This window comes from Plasmopara halstedii (genome assembly GCF_900000015.1).
Source record: "Plasmopara halstedii genome assembly, contig: Scaffold_323, whole genome shotgun sequence".
NCBI classification, from domain to species: Eukaryota; Oomycota; class Peronosporomycetes; order Peronosporales; family Peronosporaceae; genus Plasmopara; species Plasmopara halstedii.
In genome coordinates, this window is record NW_020187244.1 from 2211248 (window position 1) to 2236712 (window position 25465).

The following is a 25465-nucleotide window of genomic DNA, read 5'->3' on the forward strand; positions in this document are numbered from 1 at the left end:
TCTCCAAGAGTAATTATTGCCTTAACCCAAGGCTAATTTACTCTTCCGTTTAAATCCAAAACTGAATTTATTTTTTTATTTGCGGCAAAGCCGCCTAATTTAAATGTATGGATGTTCCTATATGTATAGTAAAATCTAAATACATGCATAACTACTGCCCAGCCACATACGTATTCTTATTTGGGTATGGTCACACCATGCCCATCTGGTGTGGCACACACCCCTGTTACCAGGGTATGTGTAACGCCGTTCCATTGGTTGAGAAACGACGTAATGATGTTTGCCCGTCAGTCTGACAGTATTTTGTGAGCTTTAAATTTACCGGCATTGTTGTCTTTTTGTCATTTTGAGCTAAATACATCTTCCTGCTGCCAACAATTCTATTAAAGGTGACTATACAGCCAGGCCGGTACTCGTAAATATTTATATGGCATCATGGCTTTCTTGTATCAGACGGAACGTATTGATAGCGTGTTTGGCGATATTGGAGCACACATCCTATCATTGCAGATTGCGCTGAAGTTTGTAATTTTCCTTTTGTGATTTGAACAGTATATTATACTTAGTTTGGTAAATCCTCATATTTATTTGAGACCCTAATGAAGCCGTTCTTGAGTTAGTGGGAAAAGGGACTAGAATTCACAACGAATGCACGTTTTTTGCGTCTGTTTTTAATATTTGCAAGATGCTATTGCATATTAAGGCTCTCGCTCGAGCACGGGGCGCGTGACACTCAACATATTCGAAATGAAGCCATCGAGTTCGAATCGAAGGGTAACAGGGCTGACCCTGCAGTAATTCATGCTAAAGTAGCACCTTGGCTACATTGGTCCCGTTGTCGTGGCAAAACAAGGACTGAAGTAAACAGTCAGCAATATAAGAGGACGCGGTCACATTCTAAGCTCAACGGAAGCTTACAAAAGCCGTACCACGACAACGCTGTCACGAGCCACTCAGACGCAAAATTAATGTTGCTTTAGTACAGCAATCCAGTTTGAGCCGCTCGGAGCACTACAGGTTGACGGATAATTTTGCACCGCCCGGTGAGCGCGTCTGAAACATAACCCACGTCCGTATCTGACGCACGTCAAGATTCAAATAGAAAGGGACGCGAGACTCATGTCGCCATTAGCTGGTTCTGCTTATGAGATAGTTGAATCTAACTGCTACGTGGAAAGATAATGAACCTGCTTACTTACCAGGATAATGACCAGTATGTTGTGAAATGGAAAAGTTACCATCACTCCGAGAACTAATGGCTTTTGAGATATAATCGCAAAACTATTGACAGCACAAACAGGCGGTAAAGTCGAGCGCCCACCACAACGCTGATGTCGCGCGATTTCGCTGCTCCAAAGTGATGTAAAATGAGCTCGGTGCTATTAAACACGGAACGATTTCGCCGACAGTGAATACTGAATCGCTTAACATATAGCCAAAATGTCCCCTATGTTGTTGACAAAAGCAACCTCTTCAAAGGTTGCTGCAACTCTTGAGCTTGCAGACGGATAATCTACTCTTCTTTTAAAGCACCAACGACAGCTGAAGCTATATGAGCCATCATTAGTAACGAGCTGGACCATGTCGAAAGCTTTGCAATAGGAAATCGTAGCCCTCATTATTATAGGCACTGTGTGCATAAGACCCATTTCGTGTAGAGGGGTCAAAGCGTACAGCCATCTAATTCTCCGACAAATTATCCTAGATAGGAACCAGCAATGTTATCTGGACTTTGGTAAAGGCGACGGTGTCGCGTCGTACTCGAGTAGTCAAGGTGTGACCATTCTCATCGGAAAGCGCCAGCCTTGTTCTCTTCTTTGTTATGCCCTAAAAGCTTACAAATGTCATGCCGATAAATGAACGAGCTCATAATGTGCGATTTCTGGGTGGCAATCAACATTTTTATTCCCAACTGATGCTTTTTCGAGCATCGCTGTAAGACATTAATGGCAATCACTTTCTACAAACAAATATGCACGTTTCTAGGCAAATCTCGCTTGTTTTGTCAGTTTCGTGGAAATTTTAAGATTTAACAGCGCATAAATCCAAGATTAATGGCTCTCGAAATCGCCATAATTTTGTGCTATAACATTTGGTCAAACACTCACAGCAAGTCAATGCATACGCCGCTATGAACAAGCGTTAAGATCGACATTTAAAAAATCTTCAATTTGAATTGTCGTTCTGGTAATTTTTGGTGTACATATTTAGAATACATAAACATGTCCAGATATCATAGTTATAAAGTATACATAATCATAAACACGACAATATATGCAGAATAACCCAACAGAATCGCTCAACTCATATGGTGAGGGTTGTGTTGCTGGCATTGTCAAAGCGTAGGCTAAGCTGCTTCTTTTTAAGAAATTCAATGACGTTTAGCAATTGCAGATCTCGTGCATCAGCTGTACCGGTACGCTCCAGGTATCGAATAACGTCACGAAATGCTTTAAGCTGCTCCTTTGCAGTAATCTGCTGACTGCCAGGTAGAGATTCATCGTCGGCGGACAAATGGGCACTGCCAATCCGAGACCGATCAACAATTGGGGCATTTGGCACGCGAAACTCTTCGTCGTTTTCTTTTGGGTCTTCAATCATATCCTCATTTAACCGTTTGTGAATGTCATTCTCCCAGCGCGAGTTTACTAAAATTTTTGTATTGACGACTCCACTGAGTTGCAAGCAATAGAGCAGTCCCCAAAGTTCTTCCTCCACATTCTTGTCATCGCCTCCATCCATACTTGAATCCAAAGTAATTGGTGCTACAATACCAAGCGGTTTCCAGGCATTTACAATCATTTCCCGAGATGTTTGTTGCCATGCATCCACAATCCACCCCATAGCTTGCACTTGTGTCACATGGTAGATATCTGACAGCCCATCTTCAAGATGGTCAATAGCAAGTGTGAGATGTTTGAGACGATACTTGCCTTTAAACGCAGTGAGAATTCCACCACGCATGGGTTGAACCTTCATTCCAAGATGTGGAGCAAACATGACTACACGTACATTCGAAAGAGCGACGCATCCCAATACATGGGACGGAGCATTGTCCATGAGTAATACAACGTTTCGGTGTGCACTGGCCATCCGCGCGTTGAAATCACGTAACCATTGCTGGAAAATAAAGACAGTCATTCGTGCTTTACTACTGCATACATAGTGATAGCCGAGCTGTGAGATGGAAGCCATTTTGATATTCTTGGGAGGGACTACATTGCCAATAATGTAAGGCTCCATAAGATCCGACGCATCTGCATTCACTGCCAGCAATACCGTCAATCTTGCTTCATCTGCCAGCATCGACTGTGCTTCATCTCCTTGCACGAGTTTATTAGGTGACGCTCGAAAAAATAAACCCGTTTCGTCCACTGTGTAGACGTCACTGGGCACATATTCGCGCAGCATCTCTTGAATTTGTTCGAGTGTCAAGTCCATCGAGACTGGTGGTAGCATGTAGTTAGGATCAACCGAGACACCATTGGGTAACATGCCGTTGTTTGCATCCAAGATGCCTCCGTAAGCTCCACCGTCTTTGACTATCCCTACGCTCATACTAGGCTTGTCATTCTGAACATTATTAATACGCTTCATAAGTCCATGACGTGCTTTAAATGAGGCCAACCATCCATTCGAGAAGCCAAGTTTGCCTTCAAGTCCCATTTGTTTGACAAGTTCCCGACCTTTAGTCTTAATCATATCTCCCGTAATATTTCCTTTGTTCTGACGCTCCATGACCCAATTAGCTAAGACTTGGTCAAAGTGAGCATGACGTGTAGGTCGAATAGTCTTGCGCTGGGAGCCTAAGACTCCCAAGATATTGTCTTTAAACATGTGCTCGTGTTTGAGAATGTTACTCATCGTAGGCTGTGTAGGTGCACGTTGTAAATTAAACTCGAGCTTGGCCCATCGACACAAATCTTTCTGTGTAATTTTAGGTGTACTACGATGTTTTTCACAAATGCGTCGCTTTTGTTCTACAGTCAAATTGCCGCTGCCATCGGCACGACGGCGACGTGGTTTGGCTTTGGATAATGAAGGAGACGTGGGGATGCCCATGGACACCGAAACATTCGTTATATCAGCCACTTGAACGGGTTGGACTTGAGCTTTAATTTGGTCTTGATGCTCCTGTACTTGTTGTGCCAAAACCATGTTCGTAGGAGTTGCATGGTGCCCCAAGCTTACCGAGAGCAAGCTCACATCGGGAACATAAGTATTAGGACTCGAAGGCATCGTGCTGATAAGTTCTCAAGAGGGGGAATGAAGGGAAACTGTCTCGTGGCAATTCCTTTGACATTTGATTCAAAACAGATCTCCCACGCACCACAAACTTTTAACACATAGCATATTTTATCCCACAGTTTTAATTGGATGTGGTGTGGTGTACATGATCGCATAAACTCGGATATTTTGCGCACACAAAGTTTGACAGTTTACGGGATTTTTAAAAACGTTCTATTTTGGGAATAGATAATTCCGTACTGCGCCACGCTCGGATGCATGAGCGTTAAGGCGACATCGTTTACTTACGCTTGCGCAATTGCTCACTATCAAATCATTCTTGTAGAATTACATATGAGTTCTAGAAGTATCAGTTCACAACAAAAAGTATGTATTATGGTGGGAGTAGCGTAATTTATAACATCCATTGTTTTTCTAATTTTCAGATATCAATTTCTTAACGGTGCAAATTAAGTAAGATTCTATTTCTTAAAGTTATACGTTTAGAAATGTGCTAAATGTTCTTGTTCTGCTATCTCGAAGAGATTCGGCCGTTGATACTTCTACAAGTCGAGGAAAGAATTGAAGGCAAAACGGTAAAAGGACGTACATCAGGCCAGAAACAGCACTGTTAAGCTGACGAAGAACCTAACGAGACGACGGCTATCATGAGTTTTTGTTTTTATTAGAATTACAAGGTAACGATTATTCAGATCGTAAGCGCCAGGCAAACCACATAAAAGCGACAGTAACAACCCATAATACCAAACTAAATAAGACATTAATGTCTATGCACTGCACCATCGTGGAAGCGAGTGGAGTATGCGGTAATAGCGAAAAGTCTTAACACTTTCGATAAACCGCGTCGCTTAGAATGCTAGGAGACTTGTCGCCAACAAGTGCGGCGCAGGACTTTTCAATTTGATTTGCAAGCTCTTAAACAGCATCAGCACAACTTTGTATGAGAAAGCGAAACAGTACTACAAGAGCAACCACGACATGGGCAAAAGACTGACACTTTTATGAAGTGTTGCGATGAGGAACGCGTCTGTAGTTCACAGTTCAAAAAACTGGCACGTTGTGACCGATTTCGACAATTAGATTGACCATGGATGAGCACAATAAAAATTGCAATTCAAACTGGTTCAGTTTCGGAATGCTCAATCAATTTTTTTAACTACCAAGTATGTAAATGGTGCTTTCTCCGTTTACATACTGAGTTAGGCCCATTACGTCTATGTCTTTCATACGTTTGACAAAATGGGGGGGGTCTAACTTCAGCTTAGATTCACTCAACTCTTATGTGATGAACTATCACATCACTTTTTCAGTGTCTTAAGAAAAACCGACATCTTTTCCGGAGACAATGAAGAAACGATTGAAAAACTCTGTCGCGAGTACAGGCCTTTTTCATTAAATTGTGCTTTTTTTAAAAAATAGCAATTAGGGGCGTGCGCTCAATATGAATACGGCAAGTGCGAAGCTCACTGATTCACTTAACGGATATGTACTGGAGCGGCACAAGAATAATATAAAGGCAGGTTCATAAGATTTCCAGTATGCTGGATTGCACCTTGTCCGGTGTTCCTGGCCAAGCTTATGGTGACCATTAACCGCTAGTGATATCAGTCGCATTGTGGTGAGTACTCCGAGCTGGGTGATTTGGAAATGTCTAGTGCTGTCGCACAGACTGTCGTGGGCGCCACCGATCTTGGTGACGCATCTTTATGAATCACGCACAAACCTAAATGATCAAAATATATTTGTCCAAAGTCGTAGATTTCGAAGGATCAAATGCAGTTACTTAGATACGACACTTGCAAGCATTACTCAAGTGTTTGAGAAAAAATACTGCTTGTCAATACACACAAGTGTGTCTTTGGCATCAACAAAATCCTATCTTGGGATGCTTCATTTGGAAGCATGGCCTGCAGGCAAATCATGTATAAATCAAGCCAATAAAGATGCACTAGCCTCAGTCCAAGACTACATAAGACTTTGGCTTGACGTTGCTAATTACTTGCACATATAGAGTGCATGCAGCGGGGCTGCCGTAGCTAAGCGTTTGAGGAAGCGTACTTTAGGTCACCGACTATTCGATCTTTACAAGAACTAAGTATGAGTTAGCGGATCGCAATCCGCTTACTCCAAGAGTAATGTTTGCCTTCCCAAGGCTAATTGACTCTTCGGTTTAAATTCAACAACTAATTCAATTTTTTATTCTAATTTTTGAAATTAAAATTTTCCTAAATATATTAAATATATATGACGTAATATAAATACATGGCTACCTAGCCACATACCGTATTCTTGTTTGGGTGTGGTCACACCATGCGCATCTCGTGTGACACACACCCCTGTTACCGGGGTTCGTGTAACCCCGTTACAGTGCAGATAATATCGACAAGGCACAAGCCCTCGCCAATCTCCTTAATAAAATATCAAATAGTGCTAGGGTTCAGTAAAAAATGGGACGTTAAGACCGTAAGGAAACGTCATAAGTGCCTCAATTTTTATCAGTAAAGATCATCAATCATCGTCCTGGGGTGTTGTTAAATCCAACGAGATGTCGATGAGCGTGATCGCGTCATCGCCGATAAGTCGCGCTAACTTAAAGTGGCAGAAACGTAAGTCGGTCGTGACAAGAAGAAGCTTGATCTGGTCAGGATACAACTACTTGGCTCGATGCCGTTTTTGATATGAGTACGAATCGTACATCAATACACACCTCCGTCTTTGCTGATTATACCCCCGAGATGAGGCGGAAGCCAAATCGTTCAACGCGGCGGTGGGTGCGTTTTTTCGTCTCCACGATTATTAAATGTCGCTGTCACAATGGCTTCGTCATCATTTGATAAAGGACGAATATTGCGTCAATACTACATTTACCGTATTATGTGTTGCACAAAAATCAGAATCGGGAATATACGAGCTCAGATACCGCTTTATCGAAGTATTTGGCTGCACGCTCGCACAATTATACCATGTCTTAAGGCTTGCAGCACTACAGAACTTCCCAACTTTGCTCATAATGTGCGGTGGTATCTTTTGATGAGGACCTCGAGTACAGAATACTAAACGAAGAGTATGACACCCTTTGCGTGGTAGCCTCAATAGATAAGACTAATGCGGTTCGTGAGCGCTATGTACTGGTGACTCAACATGTCTATATAAGTAATTATCTGTGTCGGCGCGTTTAAAATAGTCAGCAGGTTAACCATTAGGTGCGTGCTTCGGCGGCCAGCCTGTCGGCTTCGGCAGAGGTGTTGTCAGCCCCTATTTATGTTTTTTAGTCTTTTAAAAGCCGCACCCGGCAATTCCGGCATGTTAAATCGTCTGGGCAAGATGGCTCGCCTCGCTGCTGTCAGCAAACTGTAAGAGCTGATGCTTTTGCAAGCTTTTCCTTGACAGAGTATTCCTCAACATCGCTTGTCGGTGGTCATTGTTTTGGATCGAAATCTGCGCTTCACATCGAAGTTTTGACGAACTCGGTTGAAGGTGCTGGCATTCAGATCAGACATGTCAAACGCTAATTACTCGCAGAACGATCGACCAGAACGAGATGAAGAGTATGCTCCTATGCACTTGTGTTGAGAGGCCGTAGTGGCACTAACTCACCGAGTTTGCCTTTAAAACAAACTTTATGCCTATAAAAACTTTACTCCATTTTCTCGAATTTGCTTGGCTCGCACTTTCACGAATTGACTCTGGACGTGATACTGAGACGCTGTCGCAAAATCAGTGAATTTATCTCAATAAGCCTGGGTACTATACTTTGAGGGCGTGACGCTAGGCTAACAGCGTTTGATAGCAACAAGCCGCTACCAAAGGCAAAAGAACTACACACAAATTTGCTGTGAAGGAAAGGTATTATTCAAATCTGCTGACCCACCTTCCCATGCTACCTCTGCAGTCTGTGGTACGTAAAAGCGACAACGCTCCATCCATTGCGGTCTAAGCAAAGAAGTGGTTTGACTCACAATCATAACTTCTCGAAGAGAATACGAACACCAATCTTCGATGGGGCTTACTAATGCCTGTTTGTGACCCAGGCTTTATGGTCCAGTCGAATGAGAGCCTTGTTGAAATAAAGCAGCGCTTATATATGACCTGTAACTGAACAGCTGAACAACTTTTTGCTATTCAGCAGCAATACAGTCCATAGTGCTAAGGGTGCCTCACACCATCAGGTGCGATGGCGAAGCGCAGAGTGCATATCCAATACGTGGCCTGTATCAGTTTTGGCCGAATCTTGCAACCGTTGAAGAGAGTCGACATGCCAACAAAAAAGAGATAGCCCACGAGAGCCAGTCGCAAGAGAAAAGACCCTCGTTGGCGATGCTTGATGAGCCAGGGGTGATATACTTCCATGTTAAGCTGCGGACCGGTGGGTGCACGAGGAATTGGTACAGTATCTGGCGGGACTGATGGGATTCCACGATCACACTTTGACATAATTCTTCTGGCACTATGCACTTTTGACCTGAAACACTCTCGGTATATGCCTTTATTAAAGGATGAATAGTGTCACCTGTCAAGCGCGGGATTTCAAAAGCGAGGAGGCTCGTGGAGCTCTGTGACGAGTGAAAATGTGTATATCGTCTAACAAGTGATATATAATTGCGATGCTCTTCAGCATATTCAACAGTTGCGATGGAGAGTAATGTTTTTCTAAACGTTCATTTTTAATGCACAGGTGGTATCACTAAGTTTTTTACATTTGATCATTGACGATGCGCGAGAAGCAACATTTTGGGGATCGTTTTGCTTTTAGTGAGAGAGGGGCACGCACGCATGAGGATGAGCGATCAAGAGCTCCGCCCCGATCCGGCGATTATCTTAAACGCTCTGAAATCATAACAATGACGTACAAGTAGCAATAGTAACCGGCATACTTGTTTGATACAAGCGATAAACAGTTGTTCAGCATCCATTGCTGTTGCAAAGGACAACTATTTCTTCTTTATGGGTTACATGCGACACACAGCAATACGATCGATGTCAGAGGAGCCGAAACAATAATACTTTAATGAGAATTGGTGCACAATTACTCGAGTACAGTCTATAGACAAAAAGATTTTTTGCAAGATAAAAAGGTGCTCTTTACACACAGTAAGCGGAGCTCTTTAATTCCAGCATTCGTCAAAATTTGTGATTCTTGACTTGGCTAACTGTAATACGTATATTTTGAAATGTAATTTGTACCATATGAATGTCACCTGGATGTACCGATGACATGTAAAAAGGTAAATGGTCATCAGATTGGTTGCTGTTTCCTTAGTGCGTTAGACAACTGGCTCAAATCTGGAGCGGTTAGCATAAATTCAACCGTTTGATCGAAATGTAGCATTGTGCGAGCCGGAACCAATGTTGGCACAATGCAATTTCTTCCAATTATAGTGATTGACAAAGTAGGAAATATAAGTACGTGCGAGAAAATGGCGGAACAACTTTTTTCCTGACTAGCCAAATGCCTCGTCTTCTAACTTGCAATACGCATTAATGGATAAGTGACATTTCTACTGACCCATTTTACTGTCTAGCAGGCTCACAATCAAGAAAACGAGCATGGATTGATCGATGGAATAGAAGACCCGATTAGACTTGTCAGACGTTGTGAATTGACTCAAGAGGTGTACATAAAGTACGAGGCTTTGTCGTCCGTGATATTACAGTCACTCTTTAAAAATTGAGCGGCTTCATAAGCGTTTTAGCTCCAGCGACATGCTTGAAATTTGTTACGGTTAGTTAGATCTCGTCAGATGAGGAATCTGGCAGGAGTGGCATATCTGTTGAATGATAGCTCAGGTGAGCTAAATGATGATATTTACATAAGATTATGCTGGATAGTAACATATTAACCGTATTTACTTTAACTCGCACCAAAGCCACCACAGCACTGTAGCGTTGGCCTTAGCGCCGTAAGAGAAAATGGGAGATACGCGACACCCTAACTTGCGACATGATACCATAAATTTTAATGCTATGCCATTTGTCTCTTCACTACAATCACCTTACAAATTCTATTTACTCTAACTGTCATCTGCCTTTGGCAGTTATTAGATCGTACTTTGCTTTCGGGCTTGTAACGACTGCATAGTGATATCTCGGCGCTTGCGTCGTAACAGAACCACCGCCGTGACGATTCACATTTAGTGGAAAAAGATGATTTCATTTGTGCCCTGAGAAGAGTATTCCCTGCAAACGCCTTAAACTTTTATCCTTCATGTTGAAAGCCAGCTTTCTATTGCAGCATCAGAATGCTCACGCTATAGTAGCGAAGTGTTAATGTGTTGTGCCTTTATCGTTCATCCAAAAAGCACAATGAGATAGATGTTGGCCTTATATGTTTCGTCTTGAGGACTCGGCTTTCTGCTTCTTTTGCCTTCCGAGCTCTGCCGCTTGAGCTTATCGATAACATTGAGATCAATTACGGACAAAAACATACCCAACTGAGGTTACTAAAGCTTTACGGCCACATCAAACGCAATTCGGCTTCCTGGCAGAGGTGGGCCCGTAACTTGTCAATGCTTTACCAGGAACAAAGAGCAGAACACCTATTCTTCAGTTTCAGTAGACCCATGACTTGTAGTGCTCCATCCACACTATGCCAATTTTAAATTTTCTGGCTGGACCGAGGACCTAGCAACATTTAACGCTGTCGAGTCTCAGCCTTCTCTTGAAAAACACCCAGCATTTTTACCGGTGTCCCGGCCTCAAGACCCGAGGATATCGTATCCGTATTTGGCATCTTCGTTGCCTCCGCAAATTATCTTTTGTTTTTGACAGCCGCGCGTCGTACGCAAGTGCACGACGCTTTTGAATCTATAAAATCTTTTCAAACTTGACAAAGTCCGGGACATTGGTACCAGCAGCAAACAAGTCTGAGCTGTAAGTGCCACCTCTCCGAGAGATCGCTGCTTCTTTTATAGCTGCGTTCCATTAATCAGGACAATAAACAAGTACAATCTTCCCTAGTAAGCCACCCTGTGCATACTGGAACGTGACGTGTCCCCGTGATGAATTGCCGTCTGAGCCTGAAAGCTCGACCCTTTGTACCTCTCAGCCAAGTGGCGTGCAAGACGCAAATATTCTGTTTGCTTTAGAGATCATATGCGAGGAACCTCAAGCTATTCAGCAGCTAACGAGGACCGCTCCGCTATCAGGCAGCTACGAATTCTACCCACCCTTCCACAGCAAGAATAAGGTAACCTCTGGCGCGCTTGTAAAGCTAAATTTGCAACAATTCATCCTAGCATTCACATAAAAAATGGGCTCCTCACTTATTGCTACACCCAGCGTTATCTAGTAAAGTCGGTGGACGCAGAATTTCTCGATTTGAGCCGCATCGGGTCGGAAATCCTCCATAAAAACGATAATTGTTACCGCCCCAGTAGAGGGCTGGTGCCATTGCGACGATTAGAGTCCTTACTCCTAGACTATGGATGCTAGCTCTCACCTCTCTTTATGGGTACACAAGAACTTTAAATACACCCGATATTCCCGTTTAGGTGATGTAAACACCACACAAACAACGTGCCTTTTTTTGCATGCAATCTCATAGCTCGGAGATCGTGAAGCGCTTTGACACGATTTGGTGCAAGTTTAATTCAGGAACATCCTCGCTTTTCTCATTCAGATGGATACAATATTCCGTTCCGACCCTCGGAGGCTTAATTTATCATCAGCAGCGGGCTTTCGATGGGACATGTCTTTTTCTCCACTGGCGCCTGGTTGAGACGTTGATGGACTTGTCTTGCGAGCATATTCTCACAGCTGGCGAGCGTTCCCAGGCAAAGCACTAAAGCCGCTCCCGACTCTTCGGCATTCATTTCCTGACCCAGTCAATCCGGGTCTTAAAGATAGATAAAAGCTTGTTGAGATGGTCTCTTGTCCTAAGGGCACTTAATCAAGGTCATCCTCGCAGAGGATACACTCGGTCATGAATAATATCAAGTTCAATCGGTTTGCCAAGCACTACGCACAAAATTCTTGACCCTCAGGCTCCACATTATCGAACGCCTTGAGGTTGCGTTCGTGCGTTCGGAATCCAGTGTCTCTGAGATATTTAACACTTTGAGTTTGCTCCGCTATTACAAGAGTTCATATATCAAAAAATATAATTAGACTAATGCTCAAGATCTTCGTTTAACTTTTTCTCATCATATTTTTTTCTATTCTGACGTGGTACTGTTGCTCCTTGAAGGTTTCGGAATCTTCAAAAATACCGATACTCTGGTACTTGAACGACTACCCGTAATTTAATAAACACAATTGCGCCCAAATGTGTGAGGGTTGTTTATACAAGACGTGTACCGAAACACAAATTGTATGGCAGTTATGATACGAAACTTGATGATAATCTTCAAGGCAGTCACTGGAATTGCTCAATGCAAACATCTTTCTTTTGTGCTTATCATGCGATCTATTTCAAAATTTTATTATGTTGCATGAACAGCTCTATGAATAGTATGCTTTTTACGACAATGACTCTTTAAACAAGCTCTTTGACTCACAACGAAGCCACATCATCGGTTGCGAAAGAATTAACTTCACCGCGTCCGAGTTTCTCGTGCTGCTATTTGTAGTCGAGTACAATAAATCCTGCGGAATGCACGCTGAGATAGGTGACAGATTGAATGAGTGACGTCTCACATTGTCACGTCTGTAACTCTGCGATCCTGTTCATACACGGGTCAAGCACGTGTTCCATAGGAACATATTGAAATGATGTACTCGTTCGAAGAGTAGACAGAGATTTAACACTACAACCCGATCCCCATCATGCGTACAGATTACTAGCGCACAAACTGTGTCGCAGGACCACCGACTAAAACACTTTTCTCCCCTTTTGATTGCAGAGACATGGTCGGTTTCCGTCAAATGAGAGAAAACAGATAGATGGTTGATTCCCAACAAGTGTTCATCATGATCAAGAATTATTTTATCGATAAAGAAAAGAAGGCAAGCATCGTTTTTTTAGCCTAGAATTTCCTAGAGATTTCTTGATAAAGTTTCAACCGTTTTTGACAAAACTAGTAGGATTTAAAATAGCACATATCTTAAGCTAAAACTAAATTTATGCCACAAGAATTTAAAAAGTTACAGACACAAGTTGCACATCTGGATTCGAAAAAAAGCACCAGATATCGATTTGAATTTACTCGAGCTGTATTACTTCGTATGTCAGAGATCTGTTGGACAATTGTTTCTGTATATCCTGCACTAACATCCGGTATGTATCCAAATATTGTGTAAAACGTGGACAGCTCATTGATGATCGTTGCTGAAAACTTAAGATATATGTTAATAGCGAGGTTGAGTAAAGCGATTCGAAACGATCAAAGTTTAGTCTAATGTACTCGATACATGTTTGGATTCTTCGAAATGCGTGCTTATTCGCAGCTTCACAAAGAATTTGTCCTGGATTTATCAGAAGCACAAATAATATACTTACCAATAACATTTGAATGGCGTGTAGTCAGTCATCTATAATGTGTGGGCTAGAATCTATTCTACCAGTTCATAACAAAGTTACTTCAAAACCAGCACTGGTTCTACAATTCGCAGCTATTTCGGTGATAAAGGCTGCTCAAAGAATCTATAAAAGATCGCTATTTTCTGGTAGCACCTCCTTGGAGATCGCTATTTTCTGGTAGCACCTCCTTGGAGATCGACAAACTCTGGTACTCAAGGTATCTTAGCACTACAACTCTAAGCAGCAAATCAAATAGAAGCAAGGTACTGGATGCATAATTAATTCGTGAGATCATACGCTACTCTACGTGTATGCATCTATAGCTCGCCAGCTACGGTTTAAGCTCCATGGTGCTTGTCCAAAATGCTCTTTTCTCATTTAATGATTCTGTACACGATACCTGAACATGTGGTCCAACATGGAACTAAATGTACGATCCCATGTCGCACTCCCGCTTTTCTATGCACGTCGTGTGTGCGCGTAATCTGCTTCGGTCTTGACGCGCACATCTACACGACGTGCAGTCATTGGCGGACTGGTAAATGTACCGCCAAGTCTTGCTGGGTGAGCAATTGAATCATTTCGAAATTTAAGCAGTGCGGACAAGGATCATACCATCACTCTTGTCTTGGAATTGACTTGATGTCCTCGGGCCCAGAAAAAACGCCTGGGCACGAGTCTGGTGCGGCTCTCATGGCATATGGACCAGAGGTGCTACACAACTACGTTGCAACGCGCTTTGAGGCGGCATTAGGTCGTACGATGCCACAGATGGAAGTGCGCTTTGACAACTTGTCAATTTCTGCCGATGTAGTGGTCATTGAAGAGGATGAAAACAAGACGGAGTTACCAACATTATTAAACACAATCAAGAAGAGTCTTGTCAAGCTGTCTGCCAAAAAGCATGTTGTTCGAAAGGAAATTCTACGCAATGTTAGCGGTGTATTCAAACCAGGTACTATCACACTGGTATTGGGCCAGCCTGGTTCTGGAAAATCGTCGCTTATGAAGATACTTAGTGGACGCTTTCCACTTGAAAAAAATGTAACAATTGAGGGAGAGATCACATACAATGGAGTGACTCAGAACGAGATGAAGCGCCGTCTACCACAATTTGTAGCGTATGTGACCCAGCGTGACAAGCACTTTCCGACATTGACGGTCAAGGAGACACTTGATTACGCCCATCGGTTCTGTGGCGGCGACATGTCGAAACGTGCAAAAGAAAAGCTGTCTAAAGGTACCCCAGAGGCCAACAAAGCGGCTATAGAAGCGGCACAAGCACTTTTCGCGCATTATCCCGATGTTGTGATTCAACAGCTTGGTCTAGAGAATTGTCAAGATACGATCGTAGGCAATGGCATGATGCGTGGTGTCTCTGGCGGTGAGCGTAAGCGTGTGACGACAGGTGAAATGGAATTTGGCATGAAGTACGTGACTTTAATGGATGAAATCAGTACAGGCCTTGACAGTGCAGCAACGTATGACATTATCAAGACACAACGCAGCATTGCCAAGAGACTTAAAAAAACGGTAATTATTGCATTACTGCAACCCGCCCCCGAAGTGTTTGAATTGTTTGATGACGTGATTATTTTAAATGAGGGAGAAATTATGTACCATGGACCACGGGAACAGATTGTGAGTCATTTTGAAAGTTTAGGCTTCGAATGTCCACCAGAGCGCGACATTGCTGACTATCTCTTGGATCTCGGCACAAATCAACAGTACAAATATGAAGTACCATTACACTCCGAAATTGCACACCACCCTCGGCTCGCAAGAGAGTTCGCCGAGCACTACCGTCGCTCGAGTATCTACAACAACATGTTGAAAGCACTTAAAGCTCCGTACGATCCGAAATTACTAGAATACAAGAGCATTGACATTGATCCAATGCCCGAATTCCATCAAACATTCTGGGATAACACACTGACACTGATGGAACGTCAGCAAAAGTTAACAATGCGCAACACGGCGTTTCTTAAAGGTCGTGGCATTATGGTCGTTGTCATGGGATTAGTCAACGCTTCGACATTCTGGAAAGTGGACCCAACGAACGTCCAAGTGCTGCTGGGTGTGCTCTTCCAGGCAGTACTGTTCCTGTCGCTGGGCCAGGCGTCGCAGATCCCGACGTATTTGACTGCACGGGATATCTTCTACAAACATCGAAGTGCCAACTTCTATCGAACAGCGTCGTATGTCCTCTCATACTCAGTGGCTCAATTACCAATGGCATTCGCCGAGACAGTCGTGTTTGGTCCAATTGTATACTGGCTGTGTGGTTTCGTGGCTTCAGCGACCGCATTTACTATCTACCTGATCATGCTGTTTCTCACCAATCTGGCATTCGCTGCTTGGTTCTTCTTTATTGCGTCGATCTCGCCAGATCTGCACATTTCAAAGCCAGTTGCGATGGTAACGATTCTTTTCTTCGTTCTATTCGCAGGATTTATCGTAGCCAAAAGCCAAATGCCCGATTGGCTCGTGTGGATTTATTGGATTGACCCGATCGCGTGGTGTCTGCGGGCCTTAGCCGTGAATCAGTACCGCTCGCCAACATTTGAGGTGTGTGTTTACAACGGAATAGACTATTGCACCGAATTTGGTATGTACATGGGCGAGTACTATCTGTCGACGTTCAACGTACCGTCAGCCAAGATATGGATTACCTACGGTGTCATCTTCATGGTCGTGGCATACGTGTTGTTCATGTTTTTGGGCTGTTTAGTGCTCGAAACTATCCGTTACGAGAGCCCGGAACAAACAACTTTGACCAAGAAGACAAACGACGAAAACGAGGCTGGCAGCTACGCTCTGCTCGCAACTCCAAAGAAAAGTACGGCAAAAGACGCTTTTACGGTCGAAGTAAAGGAGCGCGAGATTAGTTTCACGCCGATTACGGTAGCATTCCAGGATTTATGGTACTCGGTTCCTAATCCGAAGAACCCGAGCGAGAATTTGGACCTGCTGAAGGGTGTTAGCGGCTATGCGACGCCGGGCTCAATGACAGCGCTTATGGGATCGTCTGGTGCCGGCAAAACCACATTAATGGATGTGATTGCTGGTAGAAAAACGGGTGGTACAATCAAAGGAAAGATCCTACTAAACGGGTACGAGGCAGACGACTTGGCTATTCGACGATGCACGGGTTATTGCGAGCAGATGGACATTCACTCAGAAGCTTCGACATTTCGCGAGGCATTCACATTTAGCGCGTTTCTACGCCAAGACAGCAGCGTGTCCGACAGCAAAAAGTACGACTCGGTAGACGAAGTACTGGATTTATTGGACATGCGCGATTTCGCAGACCAGATTATCCGTGGCAGCTCGGTGGAACAAATGAAGCGTCTGACAATAGGTGTTGAGCTGGCTGCGCAGCCCAGTGTGATCTTTTTGGACGAACCTACGAGTGGATTGGATGCTCGTTCAGCCAAGCTAATTATGGACGGTGTTCGCAAAGTCGCGGACAGCGGGCGTACAATAGTTTGCACGATCCACCAACCCTCAACGGAGGTGTTTTACCTTTTCGATAAGCTATTACTATTAAAGCGCGGCGGTGAGACGGTATTCGTAGGAGATTTGGGTAAAAAATGCTCCAGACTTGTCAATTATTTTGAGTCAATACCTGGAGTAGGTCCCCTTCCAAATGGCTACAATCCGGCGACGTGGATGCTTGAGGTGATTGGAGCTGGTGTGGGCCATGCTGCCGGTACAACTGACTTTGTTCAGGTATTTAATCAGAGCGAAGAGAAGCGGAACCTGGATGCAAGTCTAGCAGAGAAAGGTGTTACCATCCCGTCATCCCATTTCCAAGAGTTGGTGTTCACCAAGAAGCGTGCCGCCAGCTCTGTAACGCAGGCACGGTTCCTCATTAAACGCTTCATGAACATGTATTGGCGCACACCAACGTACAACTTGACCCGTTTTATCGTGACACTCTTATTGGCGTTGGTGTTTGGCCTGATGTTCCTGGAATCTGATTACACAAGCTACCAGGGCATTAATGGAGGTGTAGGTATGGTATTTATGACGACGCTGTTCAATGGTATCGTGTCTTTCAATAGCGTACTCCCTATTTCGTGCGAAGAGCGTGAATCATTTTACCGAGAGCGTGCCGCACAGACTTACAACGCACTCTGGTATTTTGTTGGCTCAACATTGGTAGAAATCCCGTATGTCTTTGCAAATGGCTTTCTCTTTACGTTTGTGTGGTATTTCATGGTTGGTTTTACCGGTCTCGGCTCGGCACTACTCTACTGGTTAAATATCTCGCTTCTGATCTTGTTGCAAACGTATATGGGCCAGTTCCTGGCGTTCGCGTTACCAAGTGTTGAAGTCGCTGCTATTATTGGAGTATTAATGAATTCGATCTTTTTCCTCTTTATGGGTTTTAACCCTCCTGCGAATGCAATTCCAAGCGGCTACAAATGGCTGTACACCATCACACCTCAACGTTATCCGCTAGCCATTCTTGGCTCATTGGTATTCGGACGATGTGACGTAGATCCGACGTGGAATGAGAGCACGCAAGCGTATGAGAACGTTGGGTCGCAGCTTGGATGCCAGCCAATCACGAATTTACCAGTGTCGATTGACCACATGACGGTGAAAAGTTACGTCGGGTCTGTATTTGGTATGTACTATTCAGACATGTGGAAACATTTTGGATACGTTTTCATCTTTATCGCAGTATTTCGCTTGTTTGCTCTCTTGTCTCTTCGTTTCCTTAACCACCAGAAGAGATAAATAAAGTTTTGCGCAATAATAAGTCGAGTGCAGTATGGTGAAAAAGTAGCTCAAGCTCAGTATTAAATATATGTCGTTAATTGCTCAATGATTGCTATACTGGGTCTATAACTTTTAGATGAGTATGAAGCTTCGATCTTTGCAATAGACAGTAGCTTGATAGTCCTTGTCCAGGCTGTTATTCTCGTCCATCTTATTTGACCCACTGATATCAGATGAGAAAAATTGTAAGCTGTAAGCACTTCTTTCACTTGAGAGCGTGGCGTGAAGCACCATCAACAAATTCGTAATCGATGTCTGAGTCAGTACTCTTTGATTCTTATTATGTTGTACACGCAATTGTAGCAGTCGTAGATCTCTCTCAACCTCTACTTCAAAATTTGGGTGGTCTGTTGACATTATAAGCACTTTTCGAGCAGCATCGTCGCTATTTCAGTTGTATCACTTAGGGGTAAAACTTGTATTTCTCCTTAATAAGCAACCTTAAGTATTGATGATTTCGTACTTGCGTTAGCCCATACTTTTTCTCTTTCTATTGGTGTCGATGCATCCTTCTTCTTGTCAGCCTATTTTAAGCCACTTGCCCACACAACTTCACAGGATGTTTATTAGTGATTAGCATCTTTTATGATAGCTTTCAGCTCGGCTTTGTTGAGATAAGTTTTGTCTCCATAGCTACCGCCTGAGCTGGGGTTGAGATCATATCTATTACATACCGACGATAATATATTTAAACTCAGGATCCGAAAATATACAATTGGAGTAAATGTCTAGCTGGATGCTTAAAGGATTATCATTATTCAACTCACTCACCTTTAAACTCCTTCTACTCCACATCAAGAGATTCTAATGATTCCTCAAGGGATTATTACTACCCAGCTGGTAATAGATGTATGCTGATGAAGTTGCTCAACCTTGGATCTCATTGAGGTGTATGATCTAGCGCGACGGACAACTCCTTCAGCGGGGCGACGCAAGCATTCCTTGTTTAACGTCCCTCTTAGCCCCAAACACCACGCTTCTCTGATCGAGCATGTTATAAGATTCACAGTTTAGCGAATCGTGTACGCGGTGTCTCACTAGATTGACCAAAGCTTCTAGCCTTTATTAGTTATCGCTCGCTTCGCCTCATCGTATTTCCTCTGACCTTTAGGGATGCGACTTCTGACTTATCGTGGAGTTTATGCAAAAAAAATATTCTGCGGCCAGCCCGAACCCTATGTATAATGCAATTTCTGCTTCTGGGTGCTATCGGTTTAGTAATCGTTGGCATTCGAGATTTTCAGGCTATCTTCGTTAAGCCCGTTAAGGTTCGATACAACTACCGGTATTGCAGTCAGCTCATATTAATGCTGCGTTCGATATTCGGCTTGGCTGGTTCGAGCATTCGCAACTTCAACGTCCGCATTAGTTGGCAGCAGACCTTCGACATTAGCCATGACTATGACTTTGACCACCTTACGAACGAGATCGTTAAGATTACTTCGATTAGCGATATTTAATTCTGAGCTAGTGAATAGTCTTCTTGGCTATAAGACATGGTCGCTGACCAACCGCTTTTATATCGCTGACGTTAGCCGCTGACGGAGTGTGATGTACCTCAGGTAATTCAGGATCAGGATTTGAGCGCTGGTTGCCAGGAGGGAACAATCAAGCTTAAATTGTTTTCTAGTGAGCAAGAGATTTGCTACGATCGTCTATCGAGTGAAATTCTTGATTTTACCATCGCTTAAATTTTCACATATTCATACCTGAATTCTTAGCACAAAAGCTAAAGCATTAATCTTAGTAATGTTCATGATTCGTATGATTTCTAATCAAACATTGCAAAGCTGATTTATTTCTTTGGTTACTGTGCAAGAGAGAGAAAAAATCTTTTCTGTTTTGTGGTCTTTGTCTTTGTTCATGGGGCAATTTGTACTATGCTACATAAACAAAATGATCTCAGATACTTCAACTGGCTTACGTTTCACGACTTGTCTCATAGACCAACATTCTTCAGCGTCTTCTCATTCCACAGATTTCGTTTTCATTCTTCAATTTGTCGTACGAAGAAAAGATGTGGACAGAACTTACTTTTACGCTCCTCTTGTGTGTGCTCACAGCGGCTGAGAAGCCCGCGACGAAGCGGTTTACAGCGCTCACACCACCAATTTCTCTTATCCAGGGAGAAGTAAGCAACACGTTTCATCGTTTTGCTATTCCAAAAGGTCCTATTGCCGTATATCGTTTTGAAGCGGAAGTAGTGGAAAAAGATGGGGATGGCAACGTCGTGCCTGTGGCCACGTACGACGCGTATCTTCATCACCACGTATTTGGCAGCACTCACAAGCAGTACGATGATATGAAAAGTCGCTGGGCTCCTATGAAACCAAAGAACTTCAGTCGTAGTGTGGCATTTGGTGCTGGCACCGAGTGTCGTGGTACCCCTCAAGAGTTTTATTTCCCGTATGCTTTTATGACTGTGGATGGAGAAGATGAATGGCTGGCGAATGTGCACGTTATCAATACACGTAACATGCCATCTGAGCGCGCACATCGATGTCTAGAGTGTCCGTGTACGTCTGAAGATGAGTTTACAGCTACGAGTGTGAATGGTATTCCTTTTCGCAATGGCAGTTGCAATGCCCAATTGCTTTATGAAGAGAATACTGTTTGTTCAGCCACTACTTACCATGGAGGTTTACGTTGTTGCGAGAATGCCGAGTTTTGCCTCGAGCACAAGGAACTCGAAGTAGCGGAGGGCAGCAAGGCGGTCTACTACTTGCGCTACTCGCTTGAATATGCTGACATCGTGTCGGAAAATCGTCCGCTTTATCTTGCAGCGTGTTGTGATGCATCGGGGTCTCTCGAATTCACGGGAAACGTCGAATACGACGTGCCACTGTGTGATCCAGACACGCACCCTGGTTGTGTGCACACTCTGTCGACACGCCAGCGACTGGATCACACTCCGTTAACACGCCAGCTGGTGGATGATGATAACGATTCATTGTACGCGTATCGTCAGCATGCAGGATCAGCACGTGACGTGGAGCTGGTGTATGCAGTTGGTCACCAGCATCGTGGTGGGCTTGGTATTCAGTTATACGACGACGCGACGGGAGATTTGATCTGTGCTTCAGTACCCAAGTACGGCTCTGGATCCGAGGCTGGCAATGAAGACGGATACATTGTATCCATGAGCAGTTGCACGTTTAATCCGCCCCGAAGAATGAGTACGACAGATATTGTTCGCATTGTGGCGCTTTATAACAACACAGTGCCGCACACTGGAGTTATGAGTCTTATGTACATCGCTTTGAGCGATTTTCCGCTGAATGAAACGGCGTTGGACTCAACAATGTCAACATCTACGACTCTATCGCATCAGTCATTGGCAAGTACTAGCGAAATGCTAGTAGCCGGCGCTGTGGCGGGTACGGCAGTTTGTGCTTTGGTGATGGTGGTGGTTACACGCTGGAAAAAGCGGTCGGGTTACACTCCTCTGGCGCCCCAATCCACGTAATGTGGCTGTTTTTTGATTTCTGTGAAGTCTCTTTTGATTTCAACCAGCAATTATATTGTTCAACAATTGGATCAGATTTTATGCGTTAGATACTTAAATTTTTGTTGCCTTTCGCGCAGCATGTTTTGGCTTTATGATCTGTCGCTTTTGTACCTTGCTGCTAGAACGAACTTTGGGCTTCTTAGAAAGTTTGCTGCTACTGGCAGCTTTCGCTGCTTTGCGCGCTGCGTGTTTGGGTTTGAGCTTCTTGCCAAGTCCAGCGGCAGTAGCCTCGCGCTTAAGCTTCTTCGTTACCACCAGACGATCTGCATTACCATCACTTTTTCGCTTTAAATGAATACGCGCCCGTGCACCAGCCGAAGCTCGTAGCCCTTCATGCTTTTCCTTAGCAGTCTCCTCGCCTCGCAAGTTTTTAAAGCGTTTACCACATACTTGAACACGCAACTCGCGAGATTCCATCTTGAGATTACGCAGTGTGAGCGTCTTAGCCACAAGAGCCGGAGTTTTGAGCAGCAAGTAGCCAAAGCCTTTGCCAAGACCCGACTCGCGGTCACGAATGAGACGCACATTATCAATTGGCTCGGGCTCTTCATCAGTCTTCAGACGCTTTAAGAAAAACTGCAGCATTTGTTCATCTGTGCACTTGAATGGCACGTTTCCAATAAAAACACTTCGACGGGCATCAATTACAGGATCGGAGCGATCCACACGAATCTTCTTGTTAGCAAGAGTCTGCAACAAGAACAATAAAAATATTTACTCTTTCTCGAAAATAAATTCATATCGTACCGATCCATTGAGCTTCAGTGCGGCCTCTACACTCTTTTCCTCGGCAAAAGTCACGTAGGCGTTACAATTATCTTTGGCTGTAGTCAAAATCTTTTTATTGGCGCATACTTTCATCATAAGCTTCTGATTGCCCGCCTCATCCACTGCACAGCCAGCAATTGGAAGATGCCGAAGACGCACATTCTCAACTTTGCCGCATCCAGAAAAGTGGCTCTTGATGTCCTTTTGAGTGGCATCCAGAGACACATTTCCCACAAATATGGTACGCCGCGCCTTCGGGTCGTCGTGAGTGGTTTCTCCTTCTCTCTCTCCTTCTCCTTCTCCTTGACTTTCTTCTTTCTTCTTTTTTTTCTTGCTCTTTTTCTTCTTTACGCCGATCTCAACAGCTTTCTCTTCACCATTTTGCACAGTCTTCTGCTCTTTTTGCTTCTCATCCTTCTTTGACTTGTTTTTCGTAATCTTCTTGTCGTCCACTGTCTTTATTATTCCCGTCTCTTTCTCCACAACCTCTAATGCTTGCGACGATTTTTTGCCAAAAAAAGCGGAACTTTGAGCAAAGCCATCGGCTAACGCATCTTTATTCTGATTCTTTACCTGCTCCTGTACCACTTCCACCACATTTGGATCCAGCGTGGCTTGCGCTGACTCCACGGCAGCCGTCGGCGTACTCTTCGCCTTGCTCTTCTTACCCATATATAAATGAATGGACTAGGTTTTATTTCAGATATTTTAAAAAGAATAGATAGCTCACAAAAATATCATGTTTTTAACTTGATTGACCAAAGCTGTACACTAAATGATCTACAGATCTAAACCTCGGCCTGAATAAACTCCTTAATAGCCTTCTTCTGAGCAGAAAAATCCCGTCCTAGGTCCGCATTCAGCTGCCGCACGATCTGCATAATACAAACAATTTTCAGTACTTTCATCTGTAACCTTCAGAAGCTTACACCAACTACCTTTTTCACTGTTAACTCCTCGGCATTGCCATGAGCAATAATATCTCGGATTTTGCTGCATAAATCAGCGTCTAAAGTCTTAGTGTTTGACTTTGCTTCTTCGTTAGCATCACCTTTGGACTTTCCAACTTTGTCTGAGGACTTATCGGAATCTCTTGCATCAACAGCAGGCTCTTTAGATTCAGTAGCAGATTTCTTGGCAATCGACTCCTCTGCAATAGTAGGCTCCACAGAAGTTGGCTGCTTTTCAGATTGAGGCTGCTTTTCATCTTCAGACTGCTTTTCATCCGTATCAGCAGTAGCGTCGGACATTTTCTCGTCTTGAGAGTCATCCTCCCCGTCGCTTTCTACTATAGGAGACTTTTTAGGTCGTTTAACGATTTTTCGTTTCTTCGTCGGCTTCTTCATTTCTTCAAATTCGCTAGATGATTCTTCGTCTTCGGACTCAGTAACCTCGAGTTCATCTTTCTCTTGATCACTATCAGCAACAGTCTTCTTTTTACTTGTCTTTCGCTTCTTCTTTGCAGGCTCACTGTCGATCTTCTTGGTAGCTTTAATCTTTTTCGCACGCTTATTCATCTTCTGCTTCTCCTTCTTTGCTGCAATCGCAGCCTTCTTTTCAGCAAACTTTTCCAGATCAATCACATGATAGTTAGCAATAGATGCGTTCTACGTTACGAAGTTTACAATAACAATATTTCGCACTTTTGTTGCCTGTGGATTGTAAAGCCAGTCAGCCAATCGGTCAAGCAACGTCTCCTTGTTATGAGATTTTCCTTGCTCCTCAAAAGACTTTTTAGACCGATCCACCTTGTAGACATCACAAAAGCACAAGTACAATTGAATAAAATCCAGTCTTATCTTACAAACAAGATTCATGCAAACACGTTCATACTGCTAGTAGATCCATCACTTCGTGCACAAACGCCATTTTCCACTTGCTCATTTTTGCCATAAGTTGCTCACGTGACTGCGAGCACAAACAACAAGAATCAATTTTTTTCGATTCACAGACTATGTCATAGATAACAACAACCTTTTCGTCCTGTTCGATAATTCCCGAAAAGTCAAGAATGTGCTCTTTAATCACTTTCACCTGCGTCAAATTTCAGTGTAAGCATCACATATAGAAACAACATCCTCTTTCACATTCACATACATTCTTCTGCTGAAAGCGTCGACCATACATGATGTTATAAAGTTGCTTAATCATGTCCACTTGCTTCTTACCGAGTGCTTCGATCTACACCAAGTTAATTAAAATTAACGCCCTTCTTTACAAATCTTGCAAATGTTTACATTGCCTTACATTGTCCGCAATAAATTCGATCTCTCGCAGTTTAATGCCTTTGCCCACAGGTGGCGAGAACACATCCGGATCATCACTTTTAGTTTGTGAGAATGTAAACATTTGCGTCGTCTTGCGCACACGACCACCTAAACTCGTAGAAAGTGCCAAGGATGAAATCGTTGCATCATCTTGTGAGTCCACTGTCAGTGTTGATTCAGGCATCTGCGCTGATTCTATTGTCATGGCTGGCTCGCGCGCTTTTGGCTTGTGACTCATCTTTGCCGCCACCAAACAAAAACTAAACATTTAGTATACTTTTTAATAGGTACTTAATTCTTACACATTTACTAAGTACGCTCGTTGTCGATGTCTTATCGATGACATGCTTAGTCTAGTGGTCTTTCATCTTGTTACCTCCACTAATACTCTCAGTAACAATACTATACTTTTGTTATCACCGGGAT

The 25465-nt window shown here is 43.5% G+C and overlaps 8 protein-coding genes across 8 annotated transcripts; 3 read left to right on the forward strand and 5 right to left on the reverse strand.

Annotated features, from left to right (window-relative positions):
- Nucleotides 1–435: 435 nt before the first annotated feature.
- PHALS_08929 (uncharacterized protein) lies at nucleotides 436–980 on the forward strand (the record flags this gene model as incomplete). Its single annotated transcript, XM_024724367.1, has 2 exons — nucleotides 436–525; nucleotides 621–980. 2 exons carry the CDS (start codon nucleotides 436–438, stop codon nucleotides 978–980), a joined length of 450 nt encoding a protein of 149 aa, XP_024575251.1.
- Nucleotides 981–2304: 1324 nt separating this feature from the next.
- PHALS_08930 (ars-binding protein) lies at nucleotides 2305–4239 on the reverse strand (the record flags this gene model as incomplete). The annotated part of the gene is made up of 1 exon (XM_024724368.1): nucleotides 2305–4239. One exon carries the CDS (start codon nucleotides 4237–4239, stop codon nucleotides 2305–2307), a length of 1935 nt encoding a protein of 644 aa, XP_024575252.1.
- A 4536-nt stretch (nucleotides 4240–8775) lies between these two features.
- PHALS_08931 (uncharacterized protein) lies at nucleotides 8776–9161 on the reverse strand (the record flags this gene model as incomplete). The annotated part of the gene is made up of 3 exons (XM_024724369.1): nucleotides 8776–8829; nucleotides 8905–8994; nucleotides 9099–9161. The coding sequence occupies 3 exons, from the start codon at nucleotides 9159–9161 to the stop codon at nucleotides 8776–8778; spliced, it is 207 nt and encodes a 68-aa protein (XP_024575253.1).
- Nucleotides 9162–14347: 5186 nt separating this feature from the next.
- PHALS_08932 (atp-binding cassette superfamily) lies at nucleotides 14348–18454 on the forward strand (the record flags this gene model as incomplete). The annotated part of the gene is made up of 1 exon (XM_024724371.1): nucleotides 14348–18454. The coding sequence occupies one exon, from the start codon at nucleotides 14348–14350 to the stop codon at nucleotides 18452–18454; it is 4107 nt and encodes a 1368-aa protein (XP_024575254.1).
- PHALS_15343 (uncharacterized protein) lies at nucleotides 18453–19667 on the reverse strand. Its single transcript, XM_036407385.1, has one exon. The coding sequence runs from the start codon at nucleotides 18851–18853 to the stop codon at nucleotides 18569–18571; it is 285 nt and encodes a 94-aa protein (XP_036263093.1). The 5' UTR covers nucleotides 18854–19667; the 3' UTR covers nucleotides 18453–18568.
- An 846-nt stretch (nucleotides 19668–20513) lies between these two features.
- PHALS_08933 (Stress up-regulated Nod 19) lies at nucleotides 20514–21962 on the forward strand (the record flags this gene model as incomplete). Its single annotated transcript, XM_024724373.1, has 1 exon — nucleotides 20514–21962. One exon carries the CDS (start codon nucleotides 20514–20516, stop codon nucleotides 21960–21962), a length of 1449 nt encoding a protein of 482 aa, XP_024575256.1.
- Nucleotides 21963–22055: 93 nt separating this feature from the next.
- PHALS_08934 (rna recognition motif-containing family protein) lies at nucleotides 22056–23444 on the reverse strand (the record flags this gene model as incomplete). Its single annotated transcript, XM_024724374.1, has 2 exons — nucleotides 22056–22694; nucleotides 22752–23444. The coding sequence occupies 2 exons, from the start codon at nucleotides 23442–23444 to the stop codon at nucleotides 22056–22058; spliced, it is 1332 nt and encodes a 443-aa protein (XP_024575257.1).
- Nucleotides 23445–23560: 116 nt separating this feature from the next.
- On the reverse strand, nucleotides 23561–25307 carry PHALS_08935 (protein dek; the record flags this gene model as incomplete). Its single annotated transcript, XM_024724375.1, has 7 exons — nucleotides 23561–23647; nucleotides 23711–24337; nucleotides 24416–24520; nucleotides 24606–24680; nucleotides 24747–24806; nucleotides 24870–24953; nucleotides 25020–25307. The coding sequence occupies 7 exons, from the start codon at nucleotides 25305–25307 to the stop codon at nucleotides 23561–23563; spliced, it is 1326 nt and encodes a 441-aa protein (XP_024575258.1).
- Nucleotides 25308–25465: the final 158 nt, after the last annotated feature.